Source organism: Bombus bifarius, unplaced genomic scaffold (assembly GCF_011952205.1).
Source record: "Bombus bifarius isolate JDL3187 unplaced genomic scaffold, Bbif_JDL3187 scf7180000008335, whole genome shotgun sequence".
Taxonomy (NCBI): Eukaryota; Metazoa; Arthropoda; class Insecta; order Hymenoptera; family Apidae; genus Bombus; species Bombus bifarius.
This window is the reverse complement of record NW_022884599.1, coordinates 89127-116558: the sequence shown is the minus strand read 5'-3', so window position 1 is coordinate 116558 and position 27432 is coordinate 89127. Positions and strand designations below refer to the sequence as shown.

At 35.3% G+C, this 27432-nt stretch overlaps 1 protein-coding gene across 2 annotated transcripts; it reads right to left on the bottom strand.

Annotated features, from left to right (window-relative positions):
- Window positions 1-1878: 1878 nt before the first annotated feature.
- LOC117212655 lies at window positions 1879-11500 on the bottom strand. Of its 2 annotated transcripts, none has more exons than XM_033457605.1 (3): window positions 11170-11500; window positions 11023-11094; window positions 1879-2362 (listed from the first exon to the last, which is right to left on the bottom strand). In XM_033457605.1, exons 2-3 carry the CDS (start codon window positions 11068-11070, stop codon window positions 1949-1951), a joined length of 462 nt encoding a protein of 153 aa, XP_033313496.1. In that variant the 5' UTR covers window positions 11071-11094; window positions 11170-11500; the 3' UTR covers window positions 1879-1948. The 2 variants fall into 2 exon arrangements, with proteins under 2 accessions (XP_033313496.1, XP_033313497.1); XM_033457606.1 differs by lacking the exons at window positions 11023-11094; window positions 11170-11500 and adding exons at window positions 2441-2512; window positions 2594-2924.
- Between the last annotated feature and the right edge of the window lie 15932 nt (window positions 11501-27432).

Sequence of the window (27432 nt, the reverse complement as noted above, 5' to 3'; positions counted from 1 at the left end):
CCGCCTTGAGCGAACTCAGTGACACCATCAGTCAAATTTCCTTTGGAAATTTGAACTTCAAGGGCGGGGGTGTCACGTCCCGCGCTCCGCACGCGCCGTAACAAGAACAAGAAAACTATTCTATGCAAAACGCGCGAATAAGGATTTGAATGCACGAACGAACACACGGCGCTACGAAACTAAAGGAAGGATTAACAAAACGGGGGCGACTAATAAATGCAACCAGTATAAAATAAAATAAATAAAACCAGCTAATGGATTGAACGAGTTACGAACCAAACAAATAAACCGGGAAATAAGAATAACTACAAAAGGGGAAATAATTGAAACGCCAGAAATACATGTATATATAAATATATTTTAATCAATCAATTTGGAGAGTTACATATAAGTATAAACATATATGCTAGACATGTAATAAACTAGTAAATATTAGAGTTAGTGCTTATAATACTATGCAACAAATACAATATTATCAATTTATGAAATATAAGTATATACAAAGTTAAAAACTAATAGTCTAACGAATACATAAAACATACAATATTGTATTATTAAAGAAATAAAAGTTACATTGTCAGAAACATATATATATGTGTGCGCATTCTATCAAACAGATATATACTTAAAACTAGCCTACGTTCTGGTAAAGAATTATAAAATAAGAACTACATTACGAAACATGCATGTCTATATATAAACCTATAAAAATCTATATTCTAAGCTACTACTAATCTATGTGCATTCTACAATCTAAGATACATACTTAAAACTAGCCGGTAAAGCATTATAAAATAAGAACTACATTAAGAAACATGCATGTTTCTACATAAACATATAAATAATCTATTTTCTAAACTAAACCTACTATAGAACACACAACGCAACACTTGGGACTAAGCGACAACCTGTCGATAGCCCAAACGCTCAAAACGATTAACAGCGCAACGACTTGAGGAATTGGGTACAGAAATTCTACCATCAAACACAAATATGTAAACACACATTAAACGCACAATAATCTAGAAACAAAACCTTCAATACTATGTTGTCACAATACAAGATATATATGTATATATGAAATCAAACGATTGACACATAACCTCAAACACACACCACTATATCACTAAAGAATCTAAATGAAAATCACTTTGCCAGAAATATATACATATATACGTGTGCGTGTGCGTATTCTATCTTATTAAAAGAAGTTAATATAAAATAAATAATTAACATTTCATTTCGTATGCACACTACACGGGCGAGAGAAATATACATATAAATACGTATATATATATATACATATATATGTGTGAGTACATATGTTTTATAATACTATATAAAATAAACTACTCAAAACAATAAATAACGCAATCGAAGAATTACAAAACATTAGCCATATTGAAGTGACACACAACATAAACATATATATATATATATATATATATATATACGTATATTCACACGAGCTATACTATTGTCACTTTAAAACAATATTAATAAATAAATGTTCTAATTGCGGTAGAATAAGGGAAAACGAGTGACAGACGAAAAATTACTTCGATATCAAACAAAACTAAAGACCCGTCACTAAAACTTTACTGATGACATTTATGAGCAGCCATGTTGGATTTACACGCGTCATGGCGACAGGAATATTAGGGATTAATGGAAGTCAGGCGCGAGAAACAAATCATGAAAACACATTGTTAACACTTTTCTTAAATAAATTCTATGCGCAACTACAAATGTAAAAATATATATATATAATTAATTAAAAAGGGGGGAAATATAAAATTAAATAAATAACAAACATAAAATAGATAACCCAACACTATCACATTTAAAATGTATATATATATATATATATTGAACACAAAACAAAATACATCTAAAAAAATAATAATAATAAGGAACATCAAACAGCGAACCAACGAAATTGAAGCAGCTACACTAAATCAAAATCGTAGCAAGGAGCTCCAGGACAAAGTTCGCTGAACTCACGCATACACCAATAACGCACAACAGGGGAAATTCCCTTTCTCCCAGAAGCATGGTGACGAAGATGTGCCTCCAAAACCTCTCCGGGAATTTCATTTGCAAAACGAACTTTCACACAACGATCGGTATCAACGATTTCAACCAGAGGGGGTTTCCACTCCAATACGACGGTCTCTGCATCGAAGAAACTCTCGTCGAAAGTAACCAAATCGTCAAAGCTCAATTTCGACACGGCCTCGGCACCAATGTTCAATAGTTCCTCCAACCACTCTGATACTTGTGGTTTATCACAGGGCCGCATGCGTTTGATGGGTCTTCCCGAGTCGCCCATGGGTTCTTCGGAATCCCTCTTTCGCTTGCGCTGAAAACAACACAGTATATTTTAAATAAAACGAAACAGGACGAATCAAGCGGACTAAAAACAATACTAAATACGTACCAGAGAAGTCTGGATAGGAACCTCTGATGGAAATGACTCCGCAAACATTGTTCGAACGTCGATCACCGAAGCCTAGGGAAATAACAAAAAAAAAAAAAGGAAAAACAATCAAAATCACAAAAACAACCATAATATGCAAACATCCAAACTTACGCAAAACAACTCGAAGGAGGAGGTCCTTGTTATGGGAGAGCAGCGGAATTGTGCGTGTTGCCCGAGCAAACATTGAAATGATAATGATGCTGCAGCCACCAGCCCTTCCACGCGCCGAAGAAACACCGGTAATTCCCACGGTACAGCACGTGGAAGTCTCTCGCGGAAAGGACTAGATCAGCGTGGAATGCTTCAAATCTCCTAGACGCTAGCTCAGCAGAAACACAGGACCGATAAAAACTAAGTCGAAATACGGAATTTACATTTTGTCACGTACGATTCCAAGAAACCCAAACTGCAACATCCCGATTCCCACGGAAGCGTACCCCCAGCGGACCACCACCCCGTGGGGGATGGCATTATAAATAAGCGTAGCAACATAGCGCAGCGCTCATTATTATAGTGTTCATTATTCTTTGTTCATTATTATAGTGTCCATTCTTCTTATAATTTGCGTTCGTTCATTTTTTATAGTGTTCATTATTCTTTGCTCGATCGAGATCGAGACACGAGGGAAGCTTTCGTTAAGGGGCTCCCAAACGAGATGTATTTACGAGTAAAGATAGCAGGATACCAATCCTTGGACGATGCGTACAGCCAAGCCGTGAAAGCAACACGAGAATTAAAACAAGTGAACAATAGAATTCGATATCAACGTCCGACACCTTCGGATAATTATAACCAAAACAACGCTCAACCACCATACAATAGTATCTATACTGTAAACAACCGCCAGGACTGGAGATTTGTACCGCCGTCGCAGAAACATCTAAACAACCCGAAAATAGAAGAAAATGTCAGGAAAGAAACAAGAGCAATAACTTAGGAAGAAAAACGCATAAATAAATACCTCGATAGAAATCTAAATCAAAAGAGAGATGCTGATCATTTCAACCAATCAACTTTTCAATGCAAACACCATTCCGTTGCTGTGATAAGGGATAATGTCACGTTAAATAATAAAAGGACGCACGGTGCCATAGACAGGATCATGAGTGAGAAATTTTCTGAGTTACCAAACAAGATAAATAATATTAGTGCCAAAGAACTTTCAGACGAAGCAGAAACTAGGAAATTGAACGACGAGACGACAGGCAATGCTTATCCACTGCCTAACATCACAGAGATATTGGACCCGCTGGGAAGTGCAAATTGCCTCTCCACGTTCGACTTGGCAAAGATACAAAAGCAAGACTCCACGAATTTCGTGAATGTTTCAACCATAATAGGAAAAGAGATAGCGAGTGCATCTCACTCAAAAACTTCTATAAAACCATCAGAAGGAAACTTTATCGAACTCAAAGCCAAATCATTAAATTGCAAGGAAGATCACACTATAGAGAATAAAAATATAGCTATCCATAAATCCAAAACAGAATCTATAAGCAAAAAGGTTTGTAATAAAAATTCAAAGAATAATTCCAAATCTACCAAAAATATTCCTAAACGTTCCTTACAAATAAATAATAATTTAATTACAATAAGCACTTCCAGTGAAACTATTCATCCTGAAAAGGTAGAGGAAAATAAAGGTGTTGTGAATAAAGTAAATAAAGAAGAAAAAGGGGTAACTAAGGAAAAGGATTCTAAACATTTTCAAGCTGAAGAAACACAAGTTCAACGAGCTCGAAGAAATCAAAAGGGAGAAAATAGGGAATCACCAGTCGAAGATATATCTAAAAACTTGAATAAATACGCTAGCCATTGGATTATAATTGGATTAAAAATACTTTATTGGTTACTACATCTAATATTTGACGTAGGTAACATAGTAGGTAGTGCTGATCTTATGATTTCCCCAGGAAAATATAGATGGTATCACACTATACTATATACAAAATACTTTTGGGTTAATATGGCTGCGGCACTTTCAAAAATTTGTATCTTGAATGCTATTAGCAAGCAATTGGGTAATTGGATCAATGTCAGTAAACCTGCGTCTTGGCGCAAAATAAAAATTAAAATGAAGGAAAGGAACGAAATTCTCCCCGCACGAATTAGTTTCGGACATCTAGCCAAAGAACCTATTGGTGAAGTAACAATCGAAGAGAACACGGAACCAACATGCGCAGAATATCTCAAAGATCTGTTCAATAAAATTAACACTGTATGACGAATGGCAAGAGAAAATTTGATAAAGTCCAAACTAAGACCAACAATCGACGAATCAACCTTCAATCAAGATTTTAAAACAGGAGACTCGATATATCTATTAAAAGAACCTAGTAAGGAAAATTCTCCCATCAATATATTAGACGACACAAAGTGCTAGAAATCTTGCAGAACAAAACGTCAAGATTGAAGTAAAAGGGATTCCGCGAACGGTGCACTTAAACAAGCTAAAACTAGCGCATAATCGAAATAAACAATGAATAAAGTGATTTCAGTGGGCAACGTAGTGCAGTAGTGTATGTTGTAGTGCTGTTCGTCGAATAATACAGATATCGAACACCTAAAAGGAAAAAGGGAAAATTATTATATGTGTTTCAATTATTGCTTAAATATAAAACGTGTTAACTCAATGAACAATTAACTAGTGAAAGTGAAAGTTACCTTGTGAACAAGTGATCAACATACAAGAAAGTGTACGTGCAAGTATAGGTTATGGATCGTTGTTCGTGAAACATAATGTATGACAGCTACCTAAAATAAATGAATAAATTAGTCTCAATTGTCTCAGTGCAAAATACGAGGTTACTAAGTGTTATAACTATATTGTGGATAAATCAAAAGGAAGTGTGACACTGTTCGTCGAATAATACAGATAGCGAAAACCTAAAAAAGAAAAAAAAAAGGAAAATTATCATGTGTACTCCAATTATTGTTTGAATATACAACGTGTTGATTCAATAAAATTAAAAGAGTGAAAGTGAAAGTTACCTTGTGAACAAGTAATCATCATACGAGAAGGTTTACGTGCAAAATAGGTTATGGATCTCTGTTTGCGAAACACCATGTACAACAGCCAGCTGAAAAATAAATGAACCAATTAACTTCAATTGCCTTAATGCAAAATACAACAGTACTAAATGTTATAACAATACTGTGGAAGCATTGCACTGTTCATCGAACAACACAGATGGCGGAAACCTGAAAAGAAAAGAAGTTTATTACAAGTGCTCCAATTACTGTTTGAATGTGAAACGAGCTAGTTCAACGAATAACTAAAACGGTGAAAGTGCAACTTACCTCATGAACAATTAATCACCATACAAGGAAGCGTACATGCATGAATTTCGCAGACTAACAAGAAGAAATAAAATAGTTGATAAAGTATAGAAAGCGGTTAGAAAATAATCAAGATAGATTAATTGAGAGTTAGTAATAAATGTAACCGGAGTAAAGGGATATTTGGTTATGTATTAATCTACGTAGTATTGTGATGTTAATTTGTAATGCACAATAGTGGTCGCACATACAATGCATTATATATATATATATATTAAATTAAATAAATTAAACACCACCTTTATGACCACAGATATAAGACGATTGAAGGCAGCCGTAGTAGAAGGCAGCCGTAGTAAGTATCCAAGGCATATCAAAGAATCGGATGATGTTGCGGGAACGATCCAGGTAAGTGATGCAGCAACGAAAGAGTAGAATCTGAAGAATTACAGACAATGTTAATCTAACAAGTAGATTTTAATCACTAATAAAGAAACCAATTCATATCATACACAAAATAATAGCAAATAGCAAGTACATGCAATAATAAATTAATAGGGAAAATAAGAAAGGTTAATAAACACAGGAATAGGTTAGAAATTAATCAAGATAGACTAACTAAATATTAACAACATGACTGAACTCGGTGCAAAAGAATAAAGTTACGCTACACAAAATATCTGGTAACACAATACACAAAAACATTAACTAAATTAAACAAGACTTATATAAATGCAAGTCACGTATAATCAAAACAATGACTATCGAAATTCGATAACAATACAATCCATGCTATCACATTAAGGTAGCACACGGTATTGACACACACAATATCATGAAACACAAAACAATATTACAAAAACACTACTAAGTAAAATTATAGTGATTAACAATTAATTAACTATTTCAACGACACGCTACTGTTGACATTAAACCAACGCCATACCAAAGATACACGGGAGCGGCCATGTTGAAAAATTCGTCGCCCTCACATACAAATAATAGCCAATACAATGTAATACAGCATCATAATAGTAATGTTAGGTACTAATAAAAAAAAACAACAACAAAAAAAAAAGGGGAGAGAGTTAAGGAAAATACATATAATAAATAACAACTAACATAATCATAACATATTATATATATTATATTATATACAGAGATACAGTATTCATACAAGGAACAGGTCCGAATGAAACATATATATATAAAAAAAAAAAGAAAAAAAAATATATAATATATATATATTAACTATTTTTGTATGTGTGTATAGAACTGATGGCGAATTCATCAACCATTCTCTGAACGTCGGATGGAAGAACATGTAGATGTTGTCCAGACGTTTCACGAGGAATCCAGAGAGCATTTTGAATCTCTGCAGAAAATCCTTCCATGCATGTTCGTTTACAAAAATCTGACAGACATCGAAAGAATTTTTTTTTAGTCCAAGGAATAGCAATCCGTACCGTAGAACTGTAAAGCACCTGTACGCCACTCACGAAACCAAATACTTTTGCTATCCATCTGTAAACAAACAACATCTATAACTATACATATAATTTTCACTTATGTTTACCAATATATATACACGCATGTTGTAAGGTAGGCAATATTTATAACAATCACGTCCATTGATAATGCAAGTGACTCATAAAAATAAGCCGTCATATTTACCATTGCACGCACATATATATATATATATATATTCAAAGACAAGGTACATTTGTAATATTTATTCCTATTGATGATATATACTTATATATTTATAACAATAAAACAAATTCATTTATACTACTTACCAATACGTACGCATATATGTATATAATTATAACCCAAGTAGTATTCATAATATTTATTTTCACTGATAACATGAACGTAAAACCTAAAATAAAACAAGGTTTTAACAATAAAAAAAAGAAGAGCAAAAAAAGGGGGGAAAGGAAAAATAATATAACATATATGAATATAAAAATTTTCTTTTTCTATAAAAGGTCATTCTTATTTCTGATAAACTCGAGAAATGAAAATATTATACCATGATACACTGACATAAAGATACACCACACAGAAGAAACTAATAGAGAACGCTTTAAGCTTGGCAAACTTACCGCCCGACGAATTTGCATACGCCATAACCAAAACCCAGGACACATGGCTCTGATCGCAGGAGAAGCGGTCCATATAGTCAAATACATTCCGGTACAAGTAAAAGTACGACATACAACAAAATGCTACTCGGAGCTACCCGTTTGGCAAGGGAATCGCACCACACAAACTCCGCCCGGACGTGCGCCAAACGTGGCGATATTCAGCACCATCGTCGTTGACCATGAGCGGAATATATACCCAAGAGGACCTGGACGCACTACGGGACCACGTCGTGTTCCCGGCAGAAAAATCTGCAGTTTTGAACACATTGGCCAGAGGAGCAACAGGAAAAACAATCGTCCCTGGAACAGTAAACATCCTGGGAATGATGGACGAAAACACATTAACGACAATAGCAAAAAATACCGTATCAAGCTTATGGATTGGTTTTATGGAATTTGGAACTGTCAGTGCAGCAATATTTGGAATACTTGTAATATTTAAACTAATCAAGACGATAATAGATATAGCCATACACGGATACCAGTTACGTGAAACTTACGGATGTGGAATCGCCCTATTAGGAGCAATATGCGGCTCAGTTACCCACCTGCTACTATACCTCAAAAGAAAACGAAATATCGATGATCAAACAGCACAACCTCAAGGGATATCGATAACACCGGTAGTCACTTAACAACCAACGCCATCTACGTCCGCCTTGAGCGAACTCAGAGACACCATCAGTCAAATTTCCTTTGGAAATTTGAACTCCAAGGGCGGGGGTGTCACGTCCCGCGCTCCGCACGCGCCGTAACAAGAACAAGAAAACTATTCTACACAAAACGCGCGAATAAAGATTTGAATGCACAAACGAACACACGGCGCTACGAAACTAAAGGAAGGATTAACAAAGCGAGGGCGACTAATAAATCCAACCAGTATAAAATAAAATAAATAAAACCAGCTAACGGATTGAACGAGTTACGAACCAAACAAATAAACCAGGAAATAAGAATAACTACAAAAAGGGAAATAATTGAAGCGCCAGAAATACATGTATATATAAATATATTTTAATCAATCAACTTGGAGAGTTACATATAAGTATAAACATATATGCTAGATATGTAATAAACTAGTAAATATTAGTGTTAGTGCTTATAATACTATGCAACAAATACAATATTATCAATTTATGAAATATAAGTATATACGAAGTTAAAAACTAATAGTCTAACGAATACATAAAACATACAATATTGTATTATTAAAGAAATAAAAGTTACATTGTCAGAAACATATATATATGTGTGCGCATTCTATTAAACAGAAACATACTTAAAACTAGCCTACGTTCCGGTAAAGAGTTATAAAATAAGAACTACGCTACGAAACATGCATGTCTCTATATAAACATATAAAAATCTATATTCTAAACTACTACTAATCTATGTGCATTCTACAATCTGAAATACATACTTAAAACTAGCCTACATGCCGGTAAAGCATTATAAAATAAGAACTACATTAAGAAACATGCATGTTTCTACATAAACATATAAATAATCTATTTTCTAAACTAAACCTACTATAGAACACACAACGCAACACTTGGGACTAAGCGACAACCTGTCGATAGCCCAAACGCTCAAAACGATTAACAGCGCAACGACTTGAGGAATTGGGTACAGAAATTCTACCATCAAACACAAATATGTAAACACACATTAAACGCACAATAATCTAGAAACAAAACCTTCAATACTATGTTGTCACAATACAAGATATATATGTATATATGAAATCAAACGATTGACACATAACCTCAAACACACACCACTATATCACTAAAGAATCTAAATGAAAATCACTTTGCCAGAAATATATACATATATACGTGTGCGTGTGCGTATTCTATCTTATTAAAAGAAGTTAATATAAAATAAATAATTAACATTTCATTTCGTATGCACACTACACGGGCGAGAGAAATATACATATAAATACGTATATATATATATACATATATATGTGTGAGTACATATGTTTTATAATACTATATAAAATAAACTACTCAAAACAATAAATAACGCAATCGAAGAATTACAAAACATTAGCCATATTGAAGTGACACACAACATAAACATATATATATATATATATATATATATATACGTATATTCACACGAGCTATACTATTGTCACTTTAAAACAATATTAATAAATAAATGTTCTAATTGCGGTAGAATAAGGGAAAACGAGTGACAGACGAAAAATTACTTCGATATCAAACAAAACTAAAGACCCGTCACTAAAACTTTACTGATGACATTTATGAGCAGCCATGTTGGATTTACACGCGTCATGGCGACAGGAATATTAGGGATTAATGGAAGTCAGGCGCGAGAAACAAATCATGAAAACACATTGTTAACACTTTTCTTTAATAAATTCTATGCGCAACTACAAATGTAAAAATATATATATATAATTAATTAAAAAGGGGGGAAATATAAAATTAAATAAATAACAAACATAAAATAGATAACCCAACACTATCACATTTAAAATGTATATATATATATATATATTGAACACAAAAACAAAATACATCTAAAAAAATAATAATAATAAGGAACCCACGATTATCAAACAGAGAACCAACGAAATTGAAGCAGCTATACCAAATCAAAATCGAAGCAAGGAGCTCCAGGACAAAGTTCGCTGAACTCACGCATACACCAATAACGCACAACAGGGGAAATTCCCTTTCTCCCAGAAGCATGGTGACGAAGATGTGCCTCCAAAACCTCTCCGGGAATTTCATTTGCAAAACGAACTTTTACACAACGATCGGTATCAACGACTTCAACCAGAGGGGGTTCCCACTCCAATACGACGGTCTCTGCATCGAAGAAACTCTCATCCAAAGTAACCAAATCGTCAAAGCTCAATTTCGACACGGCCTCGGCACCAATGTTGAATAGTTCCTCCAACCACTCTGATACTTGTGGTTTATCACAGGGCCGCATGCGTTTGATGGGTCTTCCCGAGTCGCCCATGGGTTCTTCGGAATCCCTCTTTCGCATGCGCTGAAAACAACACGGTATATTTTAAATAAAACGAAACAGGACGAATCAAGCGGACTAAAAACAAGACTAAATACGTACCAGGGAAGTCTGGATAGGAACATCTGATGGAAATGACTCCGCAAACATTGTTCGAACGTCGATCACCGAAGCCTAGGGAAATAACAAAAAAAGGAAAAACAATCAAAATCACAAAAACAACCATAATATGCAAACATCCAAACTTACGCAAAACAACTCGAAGGAGGAGGTCCTTGTTATGGGAGAGCAGCGGAGTTGCGCGTGTTGCCCGAGCAAACATTGAAATGATAATGATGCTGCAGCCACCAGCCCTTCCACGCGCCGAAGAAACACCGGTAATTCCCACGGTACAGCACGTGGAAGTCTCTCGCGGAAAGGACTAGGTCAGCGTGGAATGCTTCAAATCTCCTAGACGCTAGCTCAGCAGAAACACAGGACCGATAAAAACTAAGTCGAAATACGGAATTTACATTTTGTCACGTACGATTCCAAGAAACCCAAACTGCAACATCCCGATTCCCACGGAAGCGTACCCCCAGCGGACCACCACCCCGTGTGGGATGGCATTATAAATAAGCGAAGCAACATAGCGCAGCGCTCATTATTATAGTGTTCATTATTCTTTGTTCATTATTATAGTGTCCATTCTTCTTATAATTTGCGTTCGTTCATTTTTTATAGTGTTCATTATTCTTTGCTCGATCGAGATCGAGACACGAGGGAAGCTTTCGTTAAGGGGCTCCCAAACGAGATGTATTTACGAGTAAAGATAGCAGGATACCAATCCTTGGACGATGCGTACAGCCAAGCCGTGAAAGCAACACGAGAATTAAAACAAGTGAACAATAGAATTCGATATCAACGTCCGACACCTTCGGATAATTATAACCAAAACAACGCTCAACCACCATACAATAGTATCTATACTGTAAACAACCGCCAGGACTGGAGATTTGTACCGCCGTCGCAGAAACATCTAAACAACCCGAAAATAGAAGAAAATGTCAGGAAAGAAACAAGAGCAATAACTTAGGAAGAAAAACGCATAAATAAATACCTCGATAGAAATCTAAATCAAAAGAGAGATGCTGATCATTTCAACCAATCAACTTTTCAATGCAAACACCATTCCGTTGCTGTGATAAGGGATAATGTCACGTTAAATAATAAAAGGACGCACGGTGCCATAGACAGGATCATGAGTGAGAAATTTTCTGAGTTACCAAACAAGATAAATAATATTAGTGCCAAAGAACTTTCAGACGAAGCAGAAACTAGGAAATTGAACGACGAGACGACAGGCAATGCTTATCCACTGCCTAACATCACAGAGATATTGGACCCGCTGGGAAGTGCAAATTGCCTCTCCACGTTCGACTTGGCAAAGATACAAAAGCAAGACTCCACGAATTTCGTGAATGTTTCAACCATAATAGAAAAAGAGATAGCGAGTGCATCTCACTCAAAAACTTCTATAAAACCATCAGAAGGAAACTTTATCGAACTCAAAGCCAAATCATTAAATTGCAAGGAAGATCACACTATAGAGAATAAAAATATAGCTATCCATAAATCCAAAACAGAATCTATAAGCAAAAAGGTTTGTAATAAAAATTCAAAGAATAATTCCAAATCTACCAAAAATATTCCTAAACGTTCCTTACAAATAAATAATAATTTAATTACAATAAGCACTTCCAGTGAAACTATTCATCCTGAAAAGGTAGAGGAAAATAAAGGTGTTGTGAATAAAGTAAATAAAGAAGAAAAAGGGGTAACTAAGGAAAAGGATTCTAAACATTTTCAAGCTGAAGAAACACAAGTTCAACGAGCTCGAAGAAATCAAAAGGGAGAAAATAGGGAATCACCAGTCGAAGATATATCTAAAAACTTGAATAAATACGCTAGCCATTGGATTATAATTGGATTAAAAATACTTTATTGGTTACTACATCTAATATTTGACGTAGGTAACATAGTAGGTAGTGCTGATCTTATGATTTCCCCAGGAAAATATAGATGGTATCACACTATACTATATACAAAATATTTTTGGGTTAATATGGCTGCGGCACTTTCAAAAATTTGTATCTTGAATGCTATTAGCAAGCAATTGGGTAATTGGATCAATGTCAGTAAACCTGCGTCTTGGCGCAAAATAAAAACTAAAATGAAGGAAAGGAACGAAATTCTCCCCGCACGAATTAGTTTCGGACATCTAGCCAAAGAACCTATTGGTGAAGTAACAATCGAAGAGAACACGGAACCAACATGCGCAGAATATCTCAAAGATCTGTTCAATAAAATTAACACTGTATGACGAATGGCAAGAGAAAATTTGATAAAGTCCAAACTAAGACCAACAATCGACGAATCAACCTTCAAGATTTTAAAACAGGAGACTCGATATATCTATTAAAAGAACCTAGTAAGGAAAATTCTCCCATCAATATATTAGACGACACAAAGTGCTAGAAATCTTGCAGAACAAAACGTCAAGATTGAAGTAAAAGGGATTCCGCGAACGGTGCACTTAAACAAGCTAAAACTAGCGCATAATCGAAATAAACAATGAATAAAGTGATTTCAGTGGGCAACGTAGTGCAGTAGTGTATGTTGTAGTGCTGTTCGTCGAATAATACAGATATCGAACACCTAAAAGGAAAAAGGGAAAATTATTATATGTGTTTCAATTATTGCTTAAATATAAAACGTGTTAACTCAATGAACAATTAACTAGTGAAAGTGAAAGTTACCTTGTGAACAAGTGATCAACATACAAGAAAGTGTACGTGCAAGTATAGGTTATGGATCGTTGTTCGTGGAACATAATGTATGACAGCTACCTAAAATAAATGAATAAATTAGTCTCAATTGTCTCAGTGCAAAATACGAGGTTACTAAGTGTTATAACTATATTGTGGATAAATCAAAAGGAAGTGTGACACTGTTTGTCGAATAATACAGATAGCGAAAACCTAAAAAAGAAAAAAAAAAAGGAAAATTATCATGTGTACTCCAATTATTGTTTGAATATACAACGTGTTGATTCAATAAAATTAAAAGAGTGAAAGTGAAAGTTACCTTGTGAACAAGTAATCATCATACGAGAAGGTTTACGTGCAAAATAGGTTATGGATCTCTGTTTGCGAAACACCATGTACAACAGCCAGCTGAAAAATAAATGAACCAATTAACTTCAATTGCCTTAATGCAAAATACAACAGTACTAAATGTTATAACAATACTGTGGAAGCATTGCACTGTTCATCGAACAACACAGATGGCGGAAACCTGAAAAGAAAAGAAGTTTATTACAAGTGCTCCAATTACTGTTTGAATGTGAAACGAGCTAGTTCAACGAATAACTAAAACGGTGAAAGTGCAACTTACCTCATGAACAATTAATCACCATACAAGGAAGCGTACATGCATGAATTTCGTAGACTAACAAGAAGAAATAAAATAGTTGATAAAGTATAGAAAGCGGTTAGAAAATAATCAAGATAGATTAATTGAGAGTTAGTAATAAATGTAACCGGAGTAAAGGGATATTTGGTTATGTATTAATCTACGTAGTATTGTGATGTTAATTTGTAATGCACAATAGTGGTCGCACATACAATGCATTATATATATATATATTAAATTAAATAAATTAAACACCACCTTTATGACCACAGATATAAGACGATTGAAAGCAGCCGTAGTAGAAGGCAGCCGTAGTAAGTATCCAAGGCATATCAAAGAATCGGATGATGTTGCGGGAACGATCCAGGTAAGTGATGCAGCAACGAAAGAGTAGAATCTGAAGAATTACAGACAATGTTAATCTAACAAGTAGATTTTAATCACTAATAAAGAAACCAATTCATATCATACACAAAATAATAGCAAATAGCAAGTACATGCAATAATAAATTAATAGGGAAAATAAGAAAGGTTAATAAACACAGGAATAGGTTAGAAATTAATCAAGATAGACTAACTAAATATTAACAACATGACTGAACTCGGTGCAAAAGAATAAAGTTACGCTACACAAAATATCTGGTAACACAATACACAAAAAACATTAACTAAATTAAACAAGACTTATATAAATGCAAGTCACGTATAATCAAAACAATGACTATCGAAATTCGATAACAATACAATCCATGCTATCACATTAAGGTAGCACACGGTATTGACACACACAATATCATGAAACACAAAACAATATTACAAAAACATTACTAAGTAAAATTATAGTGATTAACAATTAATTAACTATTTCAACGACACGCTACTGTTGACATTAAACCAACGCCATACCAAAGATACACGCGAGCGGCCATGTTGAAAAATTCGTCGCGCTCACATACAAATAATAGCCAATAGAATGTAATACAGCATCATAATAGTAATGTTAGGTACTAATAAAAAAAAACAACAACAACAAAAAAAAGGGGAGAGAGTTAAGGAAAATACATATAATAAATAACAACTAACATAATCATAACATATTATATATATTATATTATATACAGAGATACAGTATTCATACAAGGAACAGGTCCGAATGAAACATATATATATAAAAAAAAAGAAAAAAAAATATATAATATATATATATTAACTATTTTTGTATGTGTGTATAGAACTGATGGCGAATTCATCAACCATTCTCTGAACGACGGATGGAAGAACATGTAGATGTTGTCCAGACGTTTCACGAGGAATCCAGAGAGCATTTTGAATCTCTGCAGAAAATCCTTCCATGCATGTTCGTTTACAAAAATCTGACAGACATCGAAAGAATTTTTTTTTAGTCCAAGGAATAGCAATCCGTACCGTAGAACTGTAAAGCACCTGTACGCCACTCACGAAACCAAATACTTTTGCTATCCACCTGTAAACAAATGACATTTATAACTATGCATATAACTTTCACCTAATGTTTAACAATATATACATACACGCATGTTGTAAAGTAGGCGATATCTATTGATAATGCAAGTGTCTCGTAAAATAAGTCGTCATATTTACCATTGCACGCACATATATATATATATATATATATATTCAAAGACAAGGTACATTTGTAATATTTATTCCTATTGATGATATATACTTATATATTTATAACAATAAAACAAATTCATTTATACTACTTACCAATACGTACGCATATATGTATATAATTATAACCCAAGTAGTATTCATAATATTTATTTTCACTGATAACATGAACGTAAAACCTAAAATAAAACAAGGTTTTAACAATAAAAAAAAGAAGAGCAAAAAAAGGGGGGAAAGGAAAAATAATATAACATATATGAATATAAAAATTTTCTTTTTCTATAAAAGGTCATTCTTATTTCTGATAAACTCGAGAAATGAAAATATTATACCATGATACACTGTCATAAAGATACACTACACGGAAGAAACTAATAGAGAACGCTTTAAACTTGGCAAACTTACCGCCCGACGAATTTGCATACGCCATAACCAAAACCCAGGACACATGGATTTGATCGCAGGAGAAGCGGTCCATATAGTCAAATACATTCCGGTACAAGTAAAAGTACGACATACAACAAAATGCTACTCGGAGCTACCCGTTTGGCAAGGGAATCGCACCACACAAACTCCGCCCGGACGTGCGCCAAACGTGGCGATATTCAGCACCATCGTCGTTGACCATGAGCGGAATATATACCCAAGAGGACCTGGACGCACTACGTGACCACGTCATGTTCCCGGCAGAAAAATTGCAGTCTTAAACACATTGGCCAGAGGAGCGATAGGAAAAACAATCGTCCCTGGAACAGTAAACATCCTGGGAATGATGGACGACAACACCGGTAGTCACTCAACAACCAACGACATCTACATCCGCCTTGAGCGAACTCAGTGACACCATCAGTCAAATTTCCTTTGGAAATTTGAACTCCAAGGGCGGGGGTGTCACGTCCCGCGCTCCGCACGCGCCGTAACGAGAACAAGAAAACTATCCCATGCAAAACGCGCGAATAAAGATTTGAATGCACAAACGAACACACGGCGCTACGAAACTAAAGGAAGGATTAACAAGGCGAGGGCAACTAATAAATCCAATCAGTATAAAATAAAATAAATAAAACCAGCCAACGGATTGAACGAGTTACGAACCAAACAAATAAACCGGGAAATAAGAATAACTACAAAAGGGGAAATAATTGAAACACCAGATATACATGTATATATAAATATATTTTAATCAATCAACTTGGAGAGTTACATATAAATATAAACATATATGCTAGACATGTAATGAACTAGTAAATACTAGAGTTAATGCTTATAATACTATGCAACAAATACAATATTATCAATTTATGAAATATAAGTATATACGAAGTTAAGACTTAATAATCAAACGAATACATAAAACATACAATATTGTATTATTAAAGAAATAAAAGTTACATTGTCAGAAACATATATATATGTGTGCGCATTCTATTAAACAGATACATACTTGAAACTAGCCTACGTTCCGGTAAAGAATTATAAAATAAGAACTACGTTACGAAACATGCATGTCTGTATATATACCTATAAAAATCTATATTCTAAGCTACTACTAATCTATGTGCATTCTACAATCTAAGATACATACTTAAAACTAGCCGGTAAAGCATTATAAAATAAGAACTACATTAAGAAACATGCATGTTTCTACATAAACATATAAATAATCTATTTTCTAAACTAAACCTACTATAGAACACACAACGCAACACTTGGGACTAAGCGACAACCTGTCGATAGCCCAAACGCTCAAAACGATTAACAGCGCAACGACTTGAGGAATTGGGTACAGAAATTCTACCATCAAACACAAATATGTAAACACACATTAAACGCACAATAATCTAGAAACAAAACCTTCAATACTATGTTGTCACAATACAAGATATATATGTATATATGAAATCAAACGATTGACACATAACCTCAAACACACACCACTATATCACTAAAGAATCTAAATGAAAATCACTTTGCCAGAAATATATACATATATACGTGTGCGTGTGCGTATTCTATCTTATTAAAAGAAGTTAATATAAAATAAATAATTAACATTTCATTTCGTATGCACACTACACGGGCGAGAGAAATATACATATAAATACGTATATATATATATACATATATATGTGTGAGTACATATGTTTTATAATACTATATAAAATAAACTACTCAAAACAATAAATAACGCAATCGAAGAATTACAAAACATTAGCCATATTGAAGTGACACACAACATAAACATATATATATATATATATATATATATATACGTATATTCACACGAGCATATACGTATATTCACACGAGCTATACTATTGTCACTTTAAAACAATATTAATAAATAAATGTTCTAATTGCGGTAGAATAAGGGAAAACGAGTGACAGACGAAAAATTACTTCGATATCAAACAAAACTAAAGACCCGTCACTAAAACTTTACTGATGACATTTATGAGCAGCCATGTTGGATTTACACGCGTCATGGCGACAGGAATATTAGGGATTAATGGAAGTCAGGCGCGAGAAACAAATCATGAAAACACATTGTTAACACTTTTCTTAAATAAATTCTATGCGCAACTACAAATGTAAAAATATATATATATAATTAATTAAAAAGGGGGGAAATATAAAATTAAATAAATAACAAACATAAAATAGATAACCCAACACTATCACATTTAAAATGTATATATATATATATATATATATTGAACACAAAACAAAATACATCTAAAAAAATAATAATAATAAGGAACATCAAACAGCGAACCAACGAAATTGAAGCAGCTACACTAAATCAAAATCGTAGCAAGGAGTTCCAGGACAAAGTTCGCTGAACTCACGCATACACCAATAACGCGCAACAGGGGAAATTCCCTTTCTCCCAGAAGCATGGTGACGAAGATGTGCCTCCAAAACCTCTCCGGGAATTTCATTTGCAAAACGAAATTTCACACAACGATCGGTATCAACGATTTCAACCAGAGGGGGTTCCCACTCCAATACGACGGTCTCTGCATCGAAGAAACTCTCGTCGAAAGTAACCAAATCGTCAAAGCTCAATTTCGACACGGCCTCGGCACCAATGTTCAATAGTTCCTCCAACCACTCTGATACTTGTGGTTTATCACAGGGCGGCATGCGTTTGATGGGTCTTCCCGAGTCGCCCATGGGTTCTTCGGAATCCCTCTTTCGCTTGCGCTGAAAACAACACAGTATATTTTAAATATAACGAAACAGGACGAATCAAGCGGACTAAAAACAATACTAAATACGTACCAGAGAAGTCTGGATAGGAACCTCTGATGGAAATGACTCCGCAAACATTGTTCGAACGTCGATCACCGAAGCCTAGGGAAATAACAAAAAAAAAAAGGAAAAACAATCAAAATCACAAAAACAACCATAATATGCAAACATCCAAACTTACGCAAAACAACTCGAAGGAGGAGGTCCTTGTTATGGGAGTGCAGCGGAATTGTGCGTGTTGCCCGAGCAAACATTGAAATGAAAATGATGCTGCAGCCACCAGCCCTTCCACGCGCCGAAGAAACACCGGTAATTCCCACGGTACAGCACGTGGAAGTCTCTCGCGGAAAGGACTAGATCAGCGTGGAATGCTTCAAATCTCCTAGACGCTAGCTCAGCAGAAACACAGGACCGATAAAAACTAAGTCGAAATACGGAATTTACATTTTGTCACGTACGATTCCAAGAAACCCAAACTGCAACATCCCGATTCCCACGGAAGCGTACCCCCAGCGGACCACCACCCCGTGGGGGATGGCATTATAAATAAGCGTAGCAACATAGCGCAGCGCTCATTATTATAGTGTTCATTATTCTTTGTTCATTATTATAGTGTCCATTCTTCTTATAATTTGCGTTCGTTCATTTTTTATAGTGTTCATTATTCTTTGCTCGATCGAGATCGAGACACGAGGGAAGCTTTCGTTAAGGGGCTCCCAAACGAGATGTATTTACGAGTAAAGATAGCAGGATACCAATCCTTGGACGATGCGTACAGCCAAGCCGTGAAAGCAACACGAGAATTAAAACAAGTGAACAATAGAATTCGATATCAACGTCCGACACCTTCGGATAATTATAACCAAAACAACGCTCAACCACCATACAATAGTATCTATACTGTAAACAACCGCCAGGACTGGAGATTTGTACCGCCGTCGCAGAAACATCTAAACAACCCGAAAATAGAAGAAAATGTCAGGAAAGAAACAAGAGCAATAACTTAGGAAGAAAAACGCATAAATAAATACCTCGATAGAAATCTAAATCAAAAGAGAGATGCTGATCATTTCAACCAATCAACTTTTCAATGCAAACACCATTCCGTTGCTGTGATAAGGGATAATGTCACGTTAAATAATAAAAGGACGCACGGTGCCATAGACAGGATCATGAGTGAGAAATTTTCTGAGTTACCAAACAAGATAAATAATATTAATGCCAAAGAACTTTCAGACGAAGCAGAAACTAGGAAATTGAACGACGAGACGACAGGCAATGCTTATCCACTGCCTAACATCACAGAGATATTGGACCCGCTGGGAAGTGCAAATTGCCTCTCCACGTTCGACTTGGCAAAGATACAAAAGCAAGACTCCACGAATTTCGTGAATGTTTCAACCATAATAGAAAAAGAGATAGCGAGTGCATCTCACTCAAAAACTTCTATAAAACCATCAGAAGGAAACTTTATCGAACTCAAAGCCAAATCATTAAATTGCAAGGAAGATCACACTATAGAGAATAAAAATATAGCTATCCATAAATCCAAAACAGAATCTATAAGCAAAAAGGTTTGTAATAAAAATTCAAAGAATAATTCCAAATCTACCAAAAATATTCCTAAACGTTCCTTACAAATAAATAATAATTTAATTACAATAAGCACTTCCAGTGAAACTATTCATCCTGAAAAGGTAGAGGAAAATAAAGGTGTTGTGAATAAAGTAAATAAAGAAGAAAAAGGGGTAACTAAGGAAAAGGATTCTAAACATTTTCAAGCTGAAGAAACACAAGTTCAACGAGCTCGAAGAAATCAAAAGGGAGAAAATAGGGAATCACCAGTCGAAGATATATCTAAAAACTTGAATAAATACGCTAGCCATTGGATTATAATTGGATTAAAAATACTTTATTGGTTACTACATCTAATATTTGACGTAGGTAACATAGTAGGTAGTGCTGATCTTATGATTTCCCCAGGAAAATATAGATGGTATCACACTATACTATATACAAAATACTTTTGGGTTAATATGGCTGCGGCACTTTCAAAAATTTGTATCTTGAATGCTATTAGCAAGCAATTGGGTAATTGGATCAATGTCAGTAAACCTGCGTCTTGGCGCAAAATAAAAACTAAAATGAAGGAAAGGAACGAAATTCTCCCCGCACGAATTAGTTTCGGACATCTAGCCAAAGAACCTAATGGTGAAGTAACAATCGAAGAGAACACGGAACCAACATGCGCAGAATATCTCAAAGATCTGTTCAATAAAATTAACACTGTACGACGAATGGCAAGAGAAAATTTGATAAAGTCCAAACTAAGACCAACAATCGACGAATCAACCTTCAAGATTTTAAAACAGGAGACTCGATATATCTATTAAAAGAACCTAGTAAGGAAAATTCTCCCATCGATATATTAGACGACACAAAGTGCTAGAAATCTTGCAGAACAAAACGTCAAGATTGAAGTAAAAGGGATTCCGCGAACGGTGCACTTAAACAAGCTAAAACTAGCGCATAATCGAAATAAACAATGAATAAAGTGATTTCAGTGGGCAACGTAGTGCAGTAGTGTATGTTGTAGTGCTGTTCGTCGAATAATACAGATATCGAACACCTAAAAGGAAAAAGGGAAAATTATTATATGCGTTTCAATTATTGCTTAAATATAAAACGTGTTAACTCAATGAACAATTAACTAGTGAAAGTGAAAGTTACTTTGTGAACAAGTGATCAACATACAAGAAAGTGTACGTGCAAGTATAGGTTATGGATCGTTGTTCGTGGAACATAATGTATGACAGCTACCTAAAATAAGTGAATAAATTAGTCTCAATTGTCTCAGTGCAAAATACGAGGTTACTAAGTGTTATAACTATATTGTGGATAAATCAAAAGGAAGTGTGACACTGTTCGTCGAATAATACAGATAGCGAAAACCTAAAAAAGAAAAAAAAAGGAAAATTATCATGTGTACTCCAATTATTGTTTGAATATACAACGTGTTGATTCAATAAAATTAAAAGAGTGAAAGTGAAAGTTACCTTGTGAACAAGTAATCATCATACGAGAAGGTTTACGTGCAAAATAGGTTATGGATCTCTGTTTGCGAAACACCATGTACAACAGCCAGCTGAAAAATAAATGAACCAATTAACTTCAATTGCGTTAATGCAAAATACAACAGTACTAAATGTTATAACAATACTGTGGAAGCATTGCACTGTTCATCGAACAACACAGATGGCGGAAACCTGAAAAGAAAAGAAGTTTATTACAAGTGCTCCAATTACTGTTTGAATGTGAAACGAGCTAGTTCAACGAATAACTAAAACGGTGAAAGTGCAACTTACCTCATGAACAATTAATCACCATACAAGGAAGCGTACATGCATGAATTTCGCAGACTAACAAGAAGAAATAAAATAGTTGATAAAGTATAGAAAGCGGTTAGAAAATAATCAAGATAGATTAATTGAGAGTTAGTAATAAATGTAACCGGAGTAAAGGGATATTTGGTTATGTATTAATCTACGTAGTATTGTGATGTTAATTTGTAATGCACAATAGTGGTCGCACATACAATGCATTATATATATATATTAAATTAAATAAATTAAACACCACCTTTATGACCACAGATATAAGACGATTGAAGGCAGCCGTAGTAGAAGGCAGCCGTAGTAAGTATCCAAGGCATATCAAAGAATCGGATGATGTTGCGGGAACGATCCAGGTAAGTGATGCAGCAACGAAAGAGTAGAATCTGAAGAATTACAGACAATGTTAATCTAACAAGTAGATTTTAATCACTAATAAAGAAACCAATTCATATCATACACAAAATAATAGCAAATAGCAAGTACATGCAATAATAAATTAATAGGGAAAATAAGAAAGGTTAATAAACACAGGAATAGGTGTGTTAGAGCAGGGCTCTTATAATTGGATTCAATGTATTAGTGGACGTAGCACTATGAGATATTTAGGAGAGGAAATGTATGCTCGACAATACCGAGACCGACTCTCGCGTTATGCTTAGTAGTTGACTTTTCCAACGATGTAGAAGAAGTGAAGTTGAGTGACGATGCTGTGTCGGAGGAAAGCTAAGGATGGGTGTGTCTAGCGCACGGGACCATCGGATTTGTTGGTGCCGATATTAGTTAAGAGAGTGAGGGAAACAGGTTTCGCTGTTAATTGGTTAACCGAAGGGTCTTAACCACCCTCGAGAGAAAGTGGTTAGTGGGAGGAAGGTTGCAGCGTGCGTGAGAAAAACCAACTTTCCCTTGTCCAGCCGTGGTAGACAATAGTGTTTAGAAATTCCTCGGAACCAGATGTTTGTTTTGTTTAAAGGACCTTTGCAGGCAAGTGACTCGGGTTTATGACGGATGCTTAAGGCTATTGAGGGTACGCCGTACGGAAGAGCGGACATCTGGTGTCCGTCTGGCCCGCGGTGTGTGACCTGGGCCAGGTAGAGAGTCGCCCGGCGTAACATAGCAGGTTAGCCGAAAAGTGGAATTCGTTTACCAGTTGCATTAAGCGTCAGTTAACGCTACCCATTAAATGTAAAAGAAATTAATAAAAAATAAAATATTTTGAAATAGTCCTTAGACTATTTCTGGTGGCAGCAACTACCGTATCAATTAGAATTCTAAATCTTTATATTTCATACACAATAATATCATTTCAATTTATTTCCCTTCAGATAAAAATCAAAACTCAAACTATAAAAAAAAAATTTTTCCAGTAAAATTTAAACTTAAGATTTGATCGATTTAAACAAATTGATACGAAACACTAGATTTCTTCAAAATCGACGAAATCTTCGCGATTTGCGAGCTATCTTGCTTGTAGCGACGCTTAAACGGTAGTGCATTGCATTTGCACTGTGAAATGGAGTTCAACGAGCTCTTAAACGTCGAAATATCTCCAACGGGAAGGAAATGACAGTTAGTTTTCGACAAAATCGACGAAATCTTCGCGATTTGCTAGCTATCTTGCTTGTTTCGACGCTTAAACGGTAGTGCATTGCATTAGCACTGTGAAATGGAGCTCTACGAGCGCTTAAACGTCGAGATATCTCCTACGGGAAGGAAATGACGGCTAGATTTCATCAAAATCGACGAAATCTTCGCGATTTGCGAGCTATTTTGCTTGTTTCGACGCTTAAACGGTAGTGCATTGCATTAGCACTGTGAAATGGAGTTCAACGAGCGCTTAAACGTCGAAATATCTCCAACGGGAAGGAAATGACGGCTAGATTTCATTAAAATCGACGAAATCTTCGCGATTTGCGAGCTATTTTGTGTTACGTATCTATTTGTTTAAATCGATCAAATCTAAAGTTAAATTTTACTGAAAAATTTTTTTTTTTTTTATAGTTTGAGTTTGAGTTTTGAATTTAGTCGGAAAGGAAATAAATTGAAATGATATTATTGTGTATTTAATTCCGATTTAGGTTTTTAATTAATACGGTAGTTGCTGCCACCAGAAATAGTCTAAGGACTATTTCAAAATATCTTATTTTTATTATTTTCTTTTACGTTTAATGAGTAGCGTTAACTGACGCTTAATGCAACTGGTAAACGAATTTCACTTTTCGGCTAACCTGCTATGCGCAGGGATACTAGCACGGGAGAGGATTAAAGCTGGGTACAATAAATATCTTTCCTCGTTGAACGGATTTTTATTTGAATGTAAAATGGGTTAGGTTATTATATATATATATATTTGATTCGCTAGATATATATATTTTAGCGTTGCTGGATTAGATAGGAATGTGAGATTGTTCGTTGTTTTATATAAATTTATTTTTACGTTCGACTTCTTCTTCTCTTTTAATTTCGCTGTAGTAGTTTGTCGTTAGGACCAGAACTCAATTCATTTACTACGATGGATTCTGTCGCCACGATTTTCTTGCCTTTTGAGTTTAATTATCGAGGATGATTCTAACGATCCTCTCTGTGTGGGACCCGTGTGATTTCGCCAGCCTTGCCCAAAGACGGGTAATATTTTACCAACAGTGGGAGGAGGGATGCGAAGATCGACGGTTGTTTTGATAATCGAAAACACCGTTTGCACAAGCCAACACAGCGAACGATCTTTTGGTTAAATTTCCGAAGGGAAATTGTTCTCCTATTTCTCTCTTACGATCGCATGCAAAGATGGCAAGAATATCGGTTAATAGCAATACCGGTATTGTTCTTAATTTTCGATATACGATATATATATTTATTAGTCCTTTCTGTGCGGGACTTGTGTGATTTCGCAAGCCTTGCCCAAAGACGGGTAATATTTTACCAACAATGGGAGGAGGAATGCGAAGATCAGTGGATGTTTCAGTAGCTGAAAACACCGTTCGCACAAGCCGACACAACGGACAACACCTTTGTTTAAAATTTAAGCAATGTTTCTATCTTTAAAACCGTTCGCGAAAATGAATGAAATCGATGATAGGAGGTTTTTAATTCAATTCTCGAGGACAACGAGATTACCAGAGAAGAAGAAAATTTTTAAATTTAATTTTCTTACCTTGAGGAAAAGGTGCTATCGGGTGCCATTACTCCAGCTGTTCCGGTGATCGTCGAAGTTTGTTGGGTTTATTATTTAATCTCGAATATAGTTTTCTATCAACCTTTACTTTATTAAGCTATTTCGATACAGATTGAGTGACTCGCTAACTGAATTAATACCGCAATGAGGACTTAAAATTTTCTTTTATTTAATCGCGACTCCCTTTTCTTTACCGAAAAACTAAAGACCCCGAAACGCAAAATACTTATACAAATTTCTAAACGCAGTAATGAGCGCAATAAAGAACGAAGAATAATAATGAACCGTAATAAGAATGTTCACCAGAATAATAATGAGCGAAGAATGAATACTATAATAATGAACGAACGCAAATTATAAGAAGAATGGACACTATAATAATGAACGCTGCGCTATGTTGCTACGCTTATTTATAATGCCATCCCCCACGGGGTGGTGGTCCTCTGGGGGTACGCTTCCGTGGGAATCGGGATGTTGCAGTTTGGGTTTCTTGGAATCGTACGTGACAAAATGTAAATTCCATATTTCGACTTAGTTTTTATCAGTCCTGTGTTTCTGCTGAGCTAGCGTCTAGGAGATTTTGAAGCATTCCACGCTGATCTAGTCCTTTCCGCGAGAAACTTCCACGTGCTGTACCGTGGGAATTACCGGTGTTTCTTCGGCGCGTGGAAGGGCTGGTGGCTGCAGCATCATTATCATTTCAAAGTTTGCTCGGGCAACACGCGCAACTCCGCTGCTCTCCCATAACAAGGACCTCCTTCTTTTGAGTTATTTTTGCGTAAGTTTGGATATTCCCATATTATGGTTGTTTTTGCTATTTTAATGTTTTTTCCTTTTTTTGTTGTTCCCCTAGGCTTTGGTGATCGACGTTCGGACAATGTTTGCGGAGGCATTTCCATCAGAGGTTCCTTATTATATTATTTTTAGATGTATTTTGTTTTTATGTACGAAATATATATATATATATATATATATATATATATATATATATATTGCAATCTAAATATATATAGATTGCAATCTAAAGTCTACTATAACTGTAACTAAACTATTGTAGTTATTCAATCCGATTGTAATTGTTCGAGATTAGTGACGGTGAGCTTTGGCTCGAGGCGACAGTCTGTCGCCCAACGTAGCCGCGGTCAAGGGATGAACGCTTTGCCCAACAAACATATGGAATAATTCTATAGCTCTCCTTAAAAGAAACATTCGTGGCGACACGCGACAGTAAACATTCCAACGGTTTCTGTCCCGTGGCTCGCCACACGCAGACCCTATTCTTCGAGTAAGATGATTGCCAGATGTTGATGCGTCTCCGCAGTACATGTTCGGCTAGCCCGAGGGCCCGTAATAAATCTTAAGGTTTAGTTAACTAAAGTCCTTCAAACAGACAAACAGTCTTTGTCCCAACTACGGGAAGATAGGGGAGACATATTTTTTAACGAACGGCGTCTCCCACTAGCAACTTTCCCTCGAGGGCGGCTAGCATCTTTTTCTAACCACCGATATGGAGATTGACCAATTAGCAGCAACGTCAATTTCCCTTACTTCCTAAACGAAGGCTTTCCTCGACGAATCCGATGATCT

Coding starts and splice junctions, on each gene's coding strand:
- LOC117212655 (XM_033457605.1), bottom strand. CDS start 11,070: ATGTTTGCGGAGTCATTTCCATCAGATGTTCCTATCCAGACTTCCCTG. Junction 2,363..11,022: donor TTCCTATCCAGACTTCCCTG/GTACGTATTTAG, acceptor TGTTGTTTTCAG/CGCAAGCGAAAGAGGGATTC.